We start from the raw sequence: 15,753 nt of genomic DNA, 5'->3' as shown, positions 1-15,753 counted from the left end.
AGTGGTGTTTCTGCTCAGACTCACCTTCAGTGTTTGGAGTGTCAGCAGCTGGAAGCAGCAGTGTTGTAGCTGGACTCAGTCTGAGGACACTGAAGCTCCGTCTGATCGTCTGAGTTTCTCTTTACCGAGAAAGAATCACAAACTGTTTCCTGGTTTGTGTGAGATGAGCCAGTTGAGGGGTGGAGCTTCGCCACAGCACTTCTCTTGCTTCAACTGTAACTCTGGGGTGTGTTTCATTTCAGAGAACTGAATCATGCATCAACAGGAAACGTCAGCTGATGTTCAAGTTCACTGTCTGTAATAAAAGTAGGACAGTCTGTGGTTAGTTCACTGTCTGGAATAAAAGTAGGACAGCAGAGTTTGTCATTCATCCATGAGATTAGAATGTTTTTTTAACTCATTTTCAGATTAACACATCAGAGGAGAATTCGTCTGTATCTCAGGGAGCTTCGACCAGAAGAAGAGTTTTATTCCATTTTTCCAGTTTGTTGAATAAAACTTTGACCTTCCTTCTGCCTGATACAACAAAACCACAAACACAGTTAACCTCCACTTGTCAAGGAAAATAGTTTCTGTCAGTTCAGGGACTCTGCAGTGAAGAACACAACCTTTAGTGTTCCACTTTGATGTGCATTATTAAAAACAAGAAGACTTATTGTGGATGTTTTGTTTCTTATTGTGCTGTTGCTTGTCTGATTTTACTTCTTTTGCGCTGTTTAACAACTGATGTGAATTGTTGTGGGTCTCTTTGTGGATGTCTAATACTCATTATCACTGTTTTGCATCATTTAATATCATATTTTAGTTCGTTTTGTGTATCTCTGAGGTCATTTTCTATATTTATGCTGGTTTTGTATCTTATTTTGGTTGTTTTCCATCCATTTTTGTCACATTTTACTTATTTTGTGTCTCTTTGTGTTTGTTTTGCATCAGTTGATGAATGATATTATTTGTTTTGTTTCTCTTCTTGGTTGGTTTGTGTCTTATTTTGGTTTTTTCCATCAATTTTGGTCTTATTTTGCTTGTTCTATGCATCCTTGTGGTTCTTTTACATCAGTTGATGGATGATATGACTTGTTTTGTGCATCTTTGTGGTTATTTCATATCTCTTTTTGAATGAATGGATGGATGATTGATCCTGTTGATCTCTAACTGCAGAATAACAATCTGACTTCTGATATTACACTGATTTATCTACAGGAAAAAATATGCTGTAATTTTACAGTCAGACATTGTTAAAGAACAAATAATTATCAACAATGAAAATACAGAGACTTTATTATTTACGGCTTTGGTTGGTCTTTATTTTTCTTTACAGTCAACATGTAAATTAATACCTTTTCTGTAATTTTACTCATTATTATCTACAAATGAACAAAACACAGAAAATCTGTTGAACACCAGTTAAAATCATTTGATATGCTTTAATATTTAATCAGCCCTTTTCGGTGAAATCTTGACTTACATTTATTTTAAAAAAAGAGAGAAAACGTTGGTGAGTTAAGTGCAGTGAAAAATATTCTATTTTCAAACAAGAAGTTACTTTGATAGAAATACAGATCATTGTACACATTATTTACATTTGTCGTCTTTTTAGCGTTAATATGTAAAATGTATCATCTATAATTTAACAAATGAGTCAATTTGTAGAATCCAAATAAAAACTTATTTCTAACATTTTTCAATCTTTAATCCAAAAACATTTTTAAACAGCAAACATCTGTGGAAAAAGTTCTATTTTTCTGCTGATTTACAAACAGTGGAAACATTTGTTAAAATACAGAGTTTTGAAACCAAAATGACTTAAAATTTGGATCTGTTTTTCTTTTGTTTTTATGGTCATAATGTATATTGATCATTATTGGATATGATCTATAAACTGACAACACAGAGAAACCCTGTTCAACAACAGCTCACAATCATGAAAATATTCATCAAAAATACATAAACTTTGGGGCTTAAAGACAGTCAAAGAAAGATTCAGCTTTTCAATTAGCAGTGTTACATAAAAGTGGAACAGAAACACATTAAAACATCTACCCTAAATAGAAAACATTTTAACTGAATTAAACATGAATCCCTTTTACTGATTGGAAACTTTATAAAATCTAAAGTACAGTTTCTTGATTATTTGATTAAAAGTTAACTAAAGCCAAAAAAATCCACTTGAGTGTGAAAATATTCATGGTTTGAAGGTAAAATGTAAAAAAGAAATATAAAAAGACAAAAATGCAACCACCACCAACAACAACCAGAAAAACAACAACAAAGAGACGTTCTGAATCTATTGATCCTGTTGATCTCTAACTGATCTGTTCCACTGTCACTGAGACCTTCTCTGGTAAAATCTGAACTTTATCACCATTCTCAAAGTACGGAAACATCCTCTGAGTGAAAGTGTGATTGAAGGTGTGTATGAGTGTTTTAGTGTCAAGATCAGAGAAGGACAGCTTTCCTCTGTTACAGTCCAGATTCACTCTGATCCTCTGGAGTTTCTTCTGCACTGAGAGAACAATGAAGGGAGATGGTGGTGAACGTGTATAGCATTTATCTCCAAAGAGCCCTATTCCACAAAATCCAGACCGCATCATTCCCTTCCTCTTGACAGACTCTTCTATCACAGCCAGTGACCAGCATTTACTGTCTCCAACCTCAACATCCCAGCTGTGAGTTCCTGAGTTGAAGCCTTCAGAGCTCAGAACAGAGATGAAATAATCAAACCTCTCTGGATTATCAGGAAGCTGCTGTTTATCTCCACGTCTCACACTGGTCAGATCTTCAGACAGGAGGAGGTTTGGATGTGCAGTGTTTGGGTCCAGAATGAGAGGAGTGTAGGAGACCATGTCCTTCATGTTGTTCCAGATGTTGAAGCTCAGGTTGCCCACATGTTTGGCCTGGTCTATGAGAGCTCCTGAGAGCAGCTGTGGATCCTCCAGCAGGAGGCAGCGCTGGACTCTTTCCACTGCAGCCTTGTAGTTTAGCAGGAATGAGACGTCTTCAGCTCTCAGCTGCTCCTCTGTGGCTCTGACTGTGTCTGAAAGATCTGCTATCTCTCTGCTCAGAGCCTCCATCTTCTCCTTCATCATCCCAGTCTTCTGCTCCTCTTCCTCCCTCAGTGCAGCCATCCTGGCCTCCTCTTCCTTTATCAGAAACTGGTGAAGCTTCTCAAACTGCTCCTTAATCTGCCTCTCTGTGTGTCGGGCCTGGACCTTAATGTGTTTTGCTGTTTGATCAAACTTCACTTTAACTTGTTCAGAAACCTTCAGTTTCTCCTTTAAGGGCTTCAGAGTTTCCTGAAGTTCCTTCTTTTGTTGTCGTGCTTCTTCATCAATGGGTCTGAATCTGTGGTTGGAGTGTTTTTGTGAATGACTGCAGACGACACACACTGGCTGCTGATGATCCAGACAGAAGAGTTTGAGTTTCTCAGAGTGTAAACTGCAGAAAGACTCTGAAGATCTCTGAGATCTCTGCTGCTGGAAGGACTCACACAAATTCTTTAAAACCAGGTTACAAGGTGGATTTGTTTTTGAAGATCTTGTCTTACAAACTGGACAGTCGCGTGTTGGTTTCTGTCTCCACCAGGTCTTCAGACAGTCTCTACAGAAGCTGTGGCTACATGACAGAAGAACAGGATCTTTGAAGACGTCCTGACAGACCGGACAGCAGAGATCCTCCTCTGATCTGGAATCCATTTATTGTGTGAGTGAAGCTGAAAACACAGCAGACACAGAGTCCAGTGAGTCACTGCGTTCTCTGAAAGCTCCTTTGACTCTGAGTGGTGTTTCTGCTCAGACTCACCTTCAGTGTTTGGAGTGTCAGCAGCTGGAAGCAGCAGTGTTGTAGCTGGACTCAGTCTGAGGACACTGAAGCTCCGTCTGATCGTCTGAGTTTCTCTTTACCGAGAAAGAATCACAAACTGTTTCCTGGTTTGTGTGAGATGAGCCAGTTGAGGGGTGGAGCTTCGCCACAGCACTTCTCTTGCTTCAACTGTAACTCTGGGGTGTGTTTCATTTCAGAGAACTGAATCATGCATCAACAGGAAACATCAGCTGATGTTCAAGTTCACTGTCTGGAATAAAAGTAGGACAGTCTGTGGTTAGTTCACTGTCTGTAATAAAAGTAGGACAGCAGAGTTTGTCATTCATCCATGAGATCAGAATGTTTTTTCCACTAATTTTCAGATTAACACATCAGAGGAGAATTCGTCTGTATCTCAGGGAGCATCGACCAGAAGAAGAGTTTTATTCCATTTTTCCAGTTTGTTGAAGAAAACTTTGACCTTCCTTCTGCCTGATACAACAAAACCACAAACACAGTTAACCTCCACTTGTCAAGGAAAATAGTTTCTGTCAGTTCAGGGACTCTGCAGTGAAGAACACAACCTTTAGTGTTCCACTTTGATGTGCATTATTAAAAACAAGAAGACTTATTGTGGATGTTTTGTTTCTTATTGTGCTGTTGCTTGTCTGATTTTACTTCTTTTGCGCTGTTTAACAACTGATGTGAATTGTTGTGGGTCTCTTTGTGGATGTCTAAAACTCATTATCACTGTTTTGCATCATTTAATATCAGATTTTAGTTCGTTTTGTGTATCTCTGAGGTCATTTTCTATCTTTATGGTTGTTTTGTATCTTATTTTGGTTGTTTTCCATCCATTTTTGTCACATTTTACTTATTTTGTGTCTCTTTGTGTTTGTTTTGCATCAGTTGATGAATGATATTATTTGTTTTGTTTCTCTTTTTGGTTGGTTTGTGTCTTATTTTGGTAGTTTTCATCAATTTTGGTCTTATTTTGCTTGTTCTATGCATCCTTGTGGTTCTTTTACATCAGTTTATGGATGATATGACTTGTTTTGTGCATCTTTGTGGTTATTTCATATCTCTTTTTGAATGAATGGATGGATGATTGATCCTGTTGATCTCTAACTGCAGAATAACAATCTGACTTCTGATATTACACTGATTTATCTACAGGAAAAAATATGCTGTAATTTTACAGTCAGACATTGTTAAAGAACAAATAATTATCAACAATGAAAATACAGAGACTTTATTATTTACGGCTTTGGTTGGTCTTTATTTTCTTTACAGTCAACATGTAAATTAATACCTTTTCTGTAATTTTACTCATTATTATCTACAAATGAACAAAACACAGAAAATCTGTTGAACACCAGTTAAAATCATTTGATATGCTTTAATATTTAATCAGCCCTTTTCGGTGAAATCTTGACTTACATTTATTTTAAAAAAAGAGAGAAAACGTTGGTGAGTTAAGTGCAGTGAAAAATATTCTATTTTCAAACAAGAAGTTACTTTGATAGAAATACAGATCATTGTACACATTATTTACATTTGTCGTCTTTTTAGCGTTAATATGTAAAATGTATCATCTATAATTTAACAAATGAGTCAATTTGTAGAATCCAAATAAAAACTTATTTCTAACATTTTTCAATCTTTAATCCAAAAACATTTTTAAACAGCAAACATCTGTGGAAAAAGTTCTATTTTTCTGCTGATTTACAAACAGTGGAAACATTTGTTAAAATACAGAGTTTTGAAACCAAAATGACTTAAAATTTGGATCTGTTTTTCTTTTGTTTTTATGGTCATAATGTATATTTATCATTATTGGATATGATCTATAAACTGACAACACAGAGAAACCCTGTTCAACAACAGCTCACAATCATGAAAATATTCATCAAAAATACATAAACTTTGGGACTTAAAGACAGTCAAAGAAAGATTCAGCTTTTCAATTAGCAGTGTTACATAAAAGTGGAACAGAAACCACGTTAAAACATCTGCCCTAAATAGAAAACATTTTAACTGAATTAAACATGAATCCCTTTTACTGATTGGAAACTTTATAAAATCTAAAGTACAGTTTCTTGATTATTTGATTAAAAGTTAACTAAAGCCAAAAAAATCCACTTGAATGTGAAAATATTCATGGTTTGAAGGTAAAATGTAAAGAAAGAAATATAAAAAGACAAAAATGCAACCACCAACAACAACCAGAAAAACAACAACAAAGAGACGTTCTGAATCTATTGATCCTGTTGATCTCTAACTGATCTGTTCCACTGTCACTGAGACCTTCTCTGGTAAAATCTGAACTTTACCACCAGGAAAAATATACGGAAACATCCTCTGAGTGAAAGTGTGATTGAAGGTGTGTATGAGTGTTTTAGTATCAAGATCAGAGAAGGACAGCTTTCCTCTGTTACAGTCCAGATTCACTCTGATCCTCTGGAGTTTCTTCTGCACTGAGAGATCAGTGAAAAAAGTTAGTGGTGAATCTGCTGAGTATTGACCATTACTGAACAATATTCTCCATAATCCAGACTGTATCCATCCTTTCCTCTGGACAGACTCTTCTAACACACCAAGTGTCCAGCATTTACTGTCTCCAACCTCAACATTCCAGCTGTGAGTTCCTGAGTTGAAGCCTTCAGAGCTCAGAACAAAGACGCAATCGTCAAACCTCTCTGGATTATCAGGAAGCTGCTGTTTATCTCCTCGTCTCACACTGGTTAGATCTTCAGACAGGATGACTTCTGGATGTGCAGTGCTTGGGTCCAGAATGAGAGGAGTGTAGGAGACCATGTCCTTCATGTTGTTCCAGATGTTGAAGCTCAGGTTGCCCACATGTTTGGCCTGGTCTATGAGAGCTCCTGAGAGCAGCTGTGGATCCTCCAGCAGGAGGCAGCGCTGGACTCTTTCCACTGCAGCCTTGCAGTTTAGCAGGAATGAGACGTCTTCAGCTCTCAGCTGCTCCTCTGTGGCTCTGACTGTGTCTGAAAGATCTGCTATCTCTCTGCTCAGAGCCTCCATCTTCTCCTTCATCATCCCAGTCTTCTGCTCCTCTTCCTCCCTCAGTGCAGCCATCCTGGCCTCCTCTTCCTTTATCAGAAACTGGTGAAGCTTCTCAAACTGCTCCTTAATCTGCCTCTCTGTGTGTCGGGCCTGGACCTTAATGTGTTCTGCTGTTTGATCAAACTTCACTTTAACTTGTTCAGAAACCTTCAGCTTCTCCTTTAAGGGTTTCAGAGTTTCCTGAAGTTCCTTCTTTTGTTGTCGTGCAGCTTCATCGATGGGTCTGAATCTGTGGTTGAAGTGTTTTTCTGAATCTCTGCAGACGACACACACTGGCTGCTGATGATCCAGACAGAAGAGTTTGAGTTTCTCAGAGTGTAAACTGCAGAGAGACTCTGAAGATCTCTGAGATCTCTGCTGATGGAAGGACTCACACAGATTCTTTAAAACCAGGTTACAAGGTGGATCTTCTCTTGAAGATCTTCTCTTACAAACTGGACAGTCGTGTGCTGGTTTCTGTCTCCACCAGGTCTTCAGACAGTCTCTACAGAAGCTGTGGCTACATGACAGAAGAACAGGATCTGTGAAGACGTCCTGACAGACCGGACAGCAGAGATCCTCCTCTGAGCTGGAAGCCATTTATTGTGTGAGTGAAGCTGAAAACACAGCAGACACAGAGTCCAATGAGTCACTGCATTCTCTGAAAGCTCCTTTGACTCTGAGTGGTGTTTCTGCTCAGACTCACCTTCAGTGTTTGGAGTGTCAGCAGCTGGAAGCAGCAGTGTTGTAGCTGGACTCAGTCTGAGGACGCTGAAGCTCCGTCTGATCGTCTGAGTTTCTCTTTACCGAGAAAGAATCACAAACTGTTTCCTGGTTTGTGTGAGATGAGCCAGTTGAGGGGTGGAGCTTCGCCACAGCACTTCTCTTGCTTCGACTGTAACTCTGGGGTGTGTTTCATTCCAGGAAACCGAATCATGCATCAACAGGAAACATCAGCTGATGTTCAAGTTCACTGTCTGGAATAAAAGTAGGACAGTCTGTGGTTAGTTCACTGTCTGTAATAAAAGTAGGACAGCAGAGTTTGTCATTCATCCATGAGATTAGAATGTTTTTTCACTCATTTTCAGATTAACACATTAGAGGAGAATTCGTCTGTATCTCAGGGAACTTCGACCAGAAGAAGAGTTTTATTCCATTTTTCCAGTTTGTTGAAGAAAACTTTGACCTTCCTTCTGCCTGATACAACAAAACCACAAACACAGTTAACCTCCACTTGTCAAGGAAAATAGTTTCTGTCAGTTCAGGGACTCTGCAGTGAAGAACACAACCTTTAGTGTTCCACTTTTATGTGCATTATTAAAAACAAGAAGACTTGTTGTGGATGTTTTGTTTCTTATTGTGCTGTTGCTTGTCTGATTTTACTTCTTTTGCGCTGTTTAACAACTGATGTGAATTGTTGTGGGTCTCTTTGTGGATGTCTAAAACTCATTATCACTGTTTTGCATCATTTAATATCAGATTTTAGTTCGTTTTGTGTATCTCTGAGGTCATTTTCTATATTTATGCTGGTTTTGTATCTTATTTTGGTTGTTTTCCATCCATTTTTGTCACATTTTACTTATTTTGTGTCTCTTTGTGTTTGTTTTGCATCAGTTGATGAATGTTATTATTTCTTTTGTTTCTCTTCTTGGTTGGTTTGTGTCTTATTTTGGTAGTTTTCATCAATTTTGTTCTTATTTTGCTTGTTCTATGCATCCTTGTGGTTCTTTTACATCAGTTTATGGATGATATGACTTGTTTTGTGCATCTTTGTGGTTATTTCATATCTCTTTTTGAATGAATGGATGGATGATTGATCCTGTTGATCTCTAACTGCAGAATAACAATCTGACTTCTGATATGACACTGATTTATCTACAGGAAAAAATATGCTGTAATTTTACAGTCAGACATTGTTAAAGAACAAATAATTATCAACAATGAAAATACAGAGACTTTATTATTTACGGCTTTGGTTGGTCTTGATTTTTCTTTACAGTCAACATGTAAATTAATACTTTTTCTGTAATTTTACTCATTATTATCTACAAATGAACAAAACACAGAAAATCTGTTGAACACCAGTTAAAATCATTTGATATGCTTTAATATTTAATAAGCCCTTTTCGGTGAAATCTTGACTTACATTTATTTTAAAAAAGAGAGAAAACTTTGGTGATTTAAATGCAGGGAAAAATATTCTATTTTCAAACAAGAAGTTACTTTGATAGAAATACAGATCATTGTACACATTATTTACATTTGCCGTCTTTTTTTGCGTTAATATGTAAAATGTATCATCTATAATTTAACAAATGAGTCAATTTGTAGAATCCAAATAAAAAGTTATTTCTAACATTTTTCAAACTTTAATCAAAAAACATTTTTAAACGGCAAACATCTGTGGAAAAAGTTCTATTTTTCTGCTGATTTACAAACAGTGGAAACATTTGTTAAAATACAGAGTTTTGGAACCAAAATGACTTAAAATTTGGATCTGTTTTTCTTTTGTTTTTATGGTCATAATGTATATTTATCATTATTGGATATGATCTATAAACTGACAACACAGAGAAACCCTGTTCAACAACAGCTCACAATCATGAAAATATTCATCAAAAATACATAAACTTTGGGGCTTAAAGACAGTCAAAGAAAGATTCAGCTTTTCAATTAGCAGTGTTACATAAAAGTGGAACAGAAACACGTTAAAACATCTGCCCTAAATAGAAAACATTTTAACTGAATTAAACATGAATCCCTTTTACTGATTGGAAACTTTATAAAATCTAAAGTACAGTTTCTTGATTATTTGATTAAAAGTTAACTAAATCCAAAAAAATCCACTTGAATGTGAAAATATTCATGGGTTGAAGGTAAAATGTAAAAAAAGAAATATAAAAAGACAAAAATGCAACCAACAACAACAACAACCAGAAAAACAACAACAAAGAGACGTTCTGAATCTATTGATCCTGTTGATCTCTAACTGATCTGTTCCACTGTCACTGAGACCTTCTCTGGTAAAATCTGAACTTTATCACCATTCTCAAAGTACGGAAACATCCTCTGAGTGAAAGTGTGATTGAAGGTGTGTATGAGTGTTTTAGTGTCAAGATCAGAGAAGGACAGCTTTCCTCTGTTACAGTCCAGATTCACTCTGATCCTCTGGAGCTTCTTCTGCACTGAGAGAACAATGAAGGGAGATGGTGGTGAACGTGTATAGCATTTATCTCCAAAGAGCCCTATTCCACAAAATCCAGACCGCATCATTCCCTTCCTCTTGACAGACTCTTCTATCACAGCCAGTGACCAGCATTTACTGTCTCCAACCTCAACATCCCAGCTGTGAGTTCCTGAGTTGAAGCCTTCAGAGCTCAGAACAGAGATGAAATAATCAAACCTCTCTGGATTATCAGGAAGCTGCTGTTTATCTCCACGTCTCACACTGGTCAGATCTTCAGACAGGAGGAGGTTTGGATGTGCAGTGTTTGGGTCCAGAATGAGAGGAGTGTAGGAGACCATGTCCTTCATGTTGTTCCAGATGTTGAAGCTCAGGTTGCCCACATGTTTGGCCTGGTCTATGAGAGCTCCTGAGAGCAGCTGTGGATCCTCCAGCAGGAGGCAGCGCTGGACTCTTTCCACTGCAGCCTTGTAGTTTAGCAGGAATGAGACGTCTTCAGCTCTCAGCTGCTCCTCTGTGGCTCTGACTGTGTCTGAAAGATCTGCTATCTCTCTGCTCAGAGCCTCCATCTTCTCCTTCATCATCCCAGTCTTCTGCTCCTCTTCCTCCCTCAGTGCAGCCATCCTGGCCTCCTCTTCCTTTATCAGAAACTGGTGAAGCTTCTCAAACTGCTCCTTAATCTGCCTCTCTGTGTGTCGGGCCTGGACCTTAATGTGTTTTGCTGTTTGATCAAACTTCACTTTAACTTGTTCAGAAACCTTCAGTTTCTCCTTTAAGGGCTTCAGAGTTTCCTGAAGTTCCTTCTTTTGTTGTCGTGCTTCTTCATCAATGGGTCTGAATCTGTGGTTGGAGTGTTTTTGTGAATGACTGCAGACGACACACACTGGCTGATGATGATCCAGACAGAAGAGTTTGAGTTTCTCAGAGTGTAAACTGCAGAAAGACTCTGAAGATCTCTGCTGCTGGAAGGACTCACACAAATTCTTTAAAACCAGGTTACAAGGTGGATTTGTTTTTGAAGATCTTGTCTTACAAACTGGACAGTCGCGTGTTGGTTTCTGTCTCCACCAGGTCTTCAGACAGTCTCTACAGAAGCTGTGGCTACATGACAGAAGAACAGGATCTTTGAAGACGTCCTGACAGACCGGACAGCAGAGATCCTCCTCTGATCTGGAATCCATTTATTGTGTGAGTGAAGCTGAAAACACAGCAGACACAGAGTCCAGTGAGTCACTGCGTTCTCTGAAAGCTCCTTTGACTCTGAGTGGTGTTTCTGCTCAGACTCACCTTCAGTGTTTGGAGTGTCAGCAGCTGGAAGCAGCAGTGTTGTAGCTGGACTCAGTCTGAGGACACTGAAGCTCCGTCTGATCGTCTGAGTTTCTCTTTACCGAGAAAGAATCACAAACTGTTTCCTGGTTTGTGTGAGATGAGCCAGTTGAGGGGCGGAGCTTCGCCACAGCACTTCTCTTGCTTCAACTGTAACTCTGGGGTGTGTTTCATTTCAGAGAACTGAATCATGCATCAACAGGAAACATCAGCTGATGTTCAAGTTCACTGTCTGGAATAAAAGTAGGACAGTCTGTGGTTAGTTCACTGTCTGTAATAAAAGTAGGACAGCAGAGTTTGTCATTCATCCATGAGATCAGAATGTTTTTTCCACTAATTTTCAGATTAACACATCAGAGGAGAATTCGTCTGTATCTCAGGGAGCATCGACCAGAAGAAGAGTTTTATTCCATTTTTCCAGTTTGTTGAAGAAAACTTTGACCTTCCTTCTGCCTGATACAACAAAACCACAAACACAGTTAACCTCCACTTGTCAAGGAAAATAGTTTCTGTCAGTTCAGGGACTCTGCAGTGAAGAACACAACCTTTAGTGTTCCACTTTTATGTGCATTATTAAAAACAAGAAGACTTGTTGTGGATGTTTTGTTTCTTATTGTGCTGTTGCTTGTCTGATTTTACTTCTTTTGCGCTGTTTAACAACTGATGTGAATTGTTGTGGGTCTCTTTGTGGATGTCTAAAACTCATTATCACTGTTTTGCATCATTTAATATCAGATTTTAGTTCGTTTTGTGTATCTCTGAGGTCATTTTCTATATTTATGCTGGTTTTGTATCTTATTTTGGTTGTTTTCCATCCATTTTTGTCACATTTTACTTATTTTGTGTCTCTTTGTGTTTGTTTTGCATCAGTTGATGAATGTTATTATTTCTTTTGTTTCTCTTCTTGGTTGGTTTGTGTCTTATTTTGGTAGTTTTCATCAATTTTGTTCTTATTTTGCTTGTTCTATGCATCCTTGTGGTTCTTTTACATCAGTTGATGGATGATATGACTTGTTTTGTGCATCTTTGTGGTTATTTCATATCTCTTTTTGAATGAATGGATGGATGATTGATCCTGTTGATCTCTAACTGCAGAATAACAATCTGACTTCTGATATTACACTGATTTATCTACAGGAAAAAATATGCTGTAATTTTACAGTCAGACATTGTTAAAGAACAAATAATTATCAACAATGAAAATACAGAGACTTTATTATTTACGGCTTTGGTTGGTCTTTATTTTTCTTTACAGTCAACATGTAAATTAATACTTTTTCTGTAATTTTACTCATTATTATCTACAAATGAACAAAACACAGAAAATCTGTTGAACACCAGTTAAAATCATTTGATATGCTTTAATATTTAATCAGCCCTTTTCGGTGAAATCTTGACTTACATTTATTTAAAAAAAAGAGAGAAAACGTTGGTGAGTTAAGTGCAGTGAAAAATATTGTATTTTCCAACAAGAAGTTACTTTGATAGAAATACAGATCATTGTACACATTATTTACATTTGCCGTCTTTTTTGCGTTAATATGTAAAATGTATCATCTATAATTTAACAAATGAGTCAATTTGTAGAATCCGAATAAAAAAGCTATTTCTAACATTTTTCAATCTTAATCAAAAAACATTTTTAAACAGCAAACATCTGTGGAAAAAGTTCTATTTTTCTGCTGATTTACAAACAGTGGAAACATTTGTTAAAATACAGAGTTTTGGAACCAAAATGACTTAAAATTTGGATCTGTTTTCTTTGTTTTTATGGTCATAATGTATATTTATCATTATTGGATATGATCTATAAACTGACAACACAGAGAAACCCTGTTCAACAACAGCTCACAATCATGCAAAATATTCATCAAAAATACATAAACTTTGGGGCTTAAAGACAGTCAAAGAAAGATTCAGCTTTTTAATTAGCAGTGTTACATAAAAGTGGAACAGAAACCACGTTAAAACATCTGCCCTAAATAGAAAACATTTTAACTGAATTAAACATGAATCCCTTTTACTGATTGGAAACTTTATAAAATCTAAAGTACAGTTTCTTGATTATTTGATTAAAAGTTAACTAAATCCAAAAAAATCCACTTGAATGTGAAAATATTCATGGTTTGAAGGTAAAATGTAAAAAAAGAAATATAAAAAGACAAAAATGCAACCACCACCAACAACAACCAGAAAAACAACAACAAAGAGACGTTCTGAATCTATTGATCCTGTTGATCTCTAACTGATCTGTTCCACTGTCACTGAGACCTTCTCTGGTAAAATCTGAACTTTACCTTTAGTGGCAATGAGTGGAAACATCCTCTGAGTGAAAGTGTGATTGAAGGTGTGTATGAGTGTTTTAGTATCAGGATCAGAGAAGGACAGCTTTCCTCTGTTACAGTCCAGATTCACTCTGATCCTCTGGAGCTTCTTCTGCACTGAGAGAACAATGAAGGGAGATGGTGGTGAACCTGCAAAGTATTTATCTTTATAGAACCATATTCCCCATAATCCAGACTTTATCTCTCCCTTCCTCTTGACAGACTCTTCTATCACACCAAGTGTCCAGCGTTTACTGTCTCCAACCTCAACATTCCAGCTGTGAGTTCCTGAGTTGAAGCCTTCAGAGCTCAGAACACGGGAGTAACGATCAAACCTCTCTGGATTATCAGGAAGCTGCTGTTCATCTCCAAATCTCACACTGGTCAGATCTTCAGACAGGATGAGTGCTGGATATGCAGTGTTTGGGTCCAGAATGAGAGGAGTGTAGGAGACCATGTCCTTCATGTTGTTCCAGATGTTGAAGCTCAGGTTGCCCACATGTTTGGCCTGGTCTATGAGAGCTCCTGAGAGCAGCTGTGGATCCTCCAGCAGGAGGCAGCGCTGGACTCTTTCCACTGCAGCCTTGTAGTTTAGCAGGAATGAGACGTCTTCAGCTCTCAGCTGCTCCTCTGTGGCTCTGACTGTGTCTGAAAGATCTGCTATCTCTCTGCTCAGAGCCTCCATCTTCTCCTTCATCATCCCAGTCTTCTGCTCCTCTTCCTCCCTCAGTGCAGCCATCCTGGCCTCCTCTTCCTTTATCAGAAACTGGTGAAGCTTCTCAAACTGCTCCTTAATCTGCCTCTCTGTGTGTCGGGCCTGGACCTTAATGTATTCTGCTGTTTGATCAAACTCCACTTTAACTTGTTCAGAAACCTTCAGCTTCTCCTTTAAGGGCTTCAGAGTTTCCTGAAGTATCTTCCTGTGTTCTTGTGCAGCTTCATCGATGGGTCTGAATCTGTGGTTGGAGTGATTTTCTGAATCTCTGCAGACGACACACACTGGCTGATGATGATCCAGACAGAAGAGTTTGAGTTTCTCAGAGTGTAAACTGCAGAGAGACTCTGAAGATCTCTGAGATCTCTGCTGCCTGAAGGACTCGCACAGATTCTTTAAAACCAGGTTACAAGGTGGATCTTCTCTTGAAGATCTTTTCCTACAAACTGGACAGTCGTGTGTTGGATTCTGTCTCCACCAGGTCTTCAGACAGTCTCTACAGAAGCTGTGGCTACATGACAGAAGAACAGGATCTGTGAAGACGTCCTGACAGACCGGACAGCAGAGATCCTCCTCTGATCTGGAAGCCATTTATTGTGAGTGAAGCTGAAAACACAGCAGACACAGAGTCCAGTGAGTCACTGCATTCTCTGAAAGCTCCTTTCACTCTGAGTGGTGTTTCTGCTCAGACTCACCTTCAGTGTTTGGAGTGTCAGCAACTGGAAGCAGCAGTGTTGTAGCTGGACTCAGTCTGAGGACGATGAAGCTCCGTCTGATGGTCTGAGTTTCTCTTTACCGAGAAAGAATCACAAACTGTTTCCTGGTGTGTCTGAGATGAGCCAGGTGAGGGGTGGAGCTTCCTCATACCTCTTCTCTTGCTTCACATTTAACTCTGGGGTGTGTTTCATTCCAGGAAACTGAATCATGCATCAACAGGAAGTTGAAGTTCACTGTCTGTAATAAAAGTAGGACAGCAGAGTTTGTCATTCATCCATGAGATCAGAATGTTTTTTCACTAATTTTCAGATTAACACATTAGAGGAGAATTCATCTGTATCTCAGGGAGCTTCTACCAGAAGAAGAGTTTTATTTCATTTTTCCAGTTTGTTGAATAAAACTTTGACCTTCCTTCTGCCTGATACAACAAAACCACAAACACAGTTAACCTCCACTTGTCAAGGAAATAGTTTCTGTCAGTTCAGGGACTCTGCAGTGAAGAACACAACCTTTAGTGTTCCACTTTGATGTGCATTATTAAAAACAAGAAGACTTATTGTGGATGTTTTGTTTCTTATTGTGCTGTTGCTTGTCTGATTTTACTTCTTTTGCGCTGTTTAACA

The 15,753-nt window shown here is 38.1% G+C and overlaps 3 protein-coding genes across 11 annotated transcripts in view; all 3 read right to left on the bottom strand.

The window, feature by feature from the left end:
- The window catches only part of LOC127530242 (nuclear factor 7, brain-like), a 41,934-nt gene that overhangs the window by 21,432 nt on the left and 4,749 nt on the right, over positions 1-15,753 (bottom strand). Inside the window, exons 1-2 of one of the 9 annotated variants that reach the window (XR_007942285.1) lie at positions 7,571-8,855; positions 25-3,709 (exon numbers count right to left, since the gene is read on the bottom strand). Coding sequence is in view for 3 of the 9 variants with exons in the window: in XM_051948887.1 (XP_051804847.1) it covers positions 6,076-7,464 (1,389 nt within the window). In the remaining 6 variants the exon portion in view is untranslated. Of the gene's footprint in view, positions 1-24; positions 3,710-3,798; positions 4,039-5,122; positions 7,482-7,570; positions 8,869-15,753 lie in introns of those variants that run through there. The other 8 variants (XR_007942284.1, XM_051948889.1, XM_051948887.1 and 5 more) reach the window with 8 other exon arrangements.
- LOC127534253 (nuclear factor 7, brain-like) lies at positions 9,264-11,459 on the bottom strand. Its single transcript, XM_051948894.1, has 2 exons — positions 11,336-11,459; positions 9,264-11,246 (listed from the first exon to the last, which is right to left on the bottom strand). Exon 2 carries the CDS (start codon positions 11,227-11,229, stop codon positions 9,850-9,852), a length of 1,380 nt encoding a protein of 459 aa, XP_051804854.1. The 5' UTR covers positions 11,230-11,246; positions 11,336-11,459; the 3' UTR covers positions 9,264-9,849.
- On the bottom strand, positions 13,364-15,019 carry LOC127534252 (nuclear factor 7, brain-like). Its single transcript, XM_051948893.1, has one exon. The coding sequence runs from the start codon at positions 15,002-15,004 to the stop codon at positions 13,616-13,618; it is 1,389 nt and encodes a 462-aa protein (XP_051804853.1). The 5' UTR covers positions 15,005-15,019; the 3' UTR covers positions 13,364-13,615.

This window comes from Acanthochromis polyacanthus, chromosome 5 (genome assembly GCF_021347895.1).
Source record: "Acanthochromis polyacanthus isolate Apoly-LR-REF ecotype Palm Island chromosome 5, KAUST_Apoly_ChrSc, whole genome shotgun sequence".
In the NCBI taxonomy this organism is placed as follows: domain Eukaryota; kingdom Metazoa; phylum Chordata; class Actinopteri; family Pomacentridae; genus Acanthochromis; species Acanthochromis polyacanthus.
The sequence above is the reverse complement of the archived record's forward strand: the minus strand, read 5'-3'. Positions and strand labels throughout refer to the sequence as shown.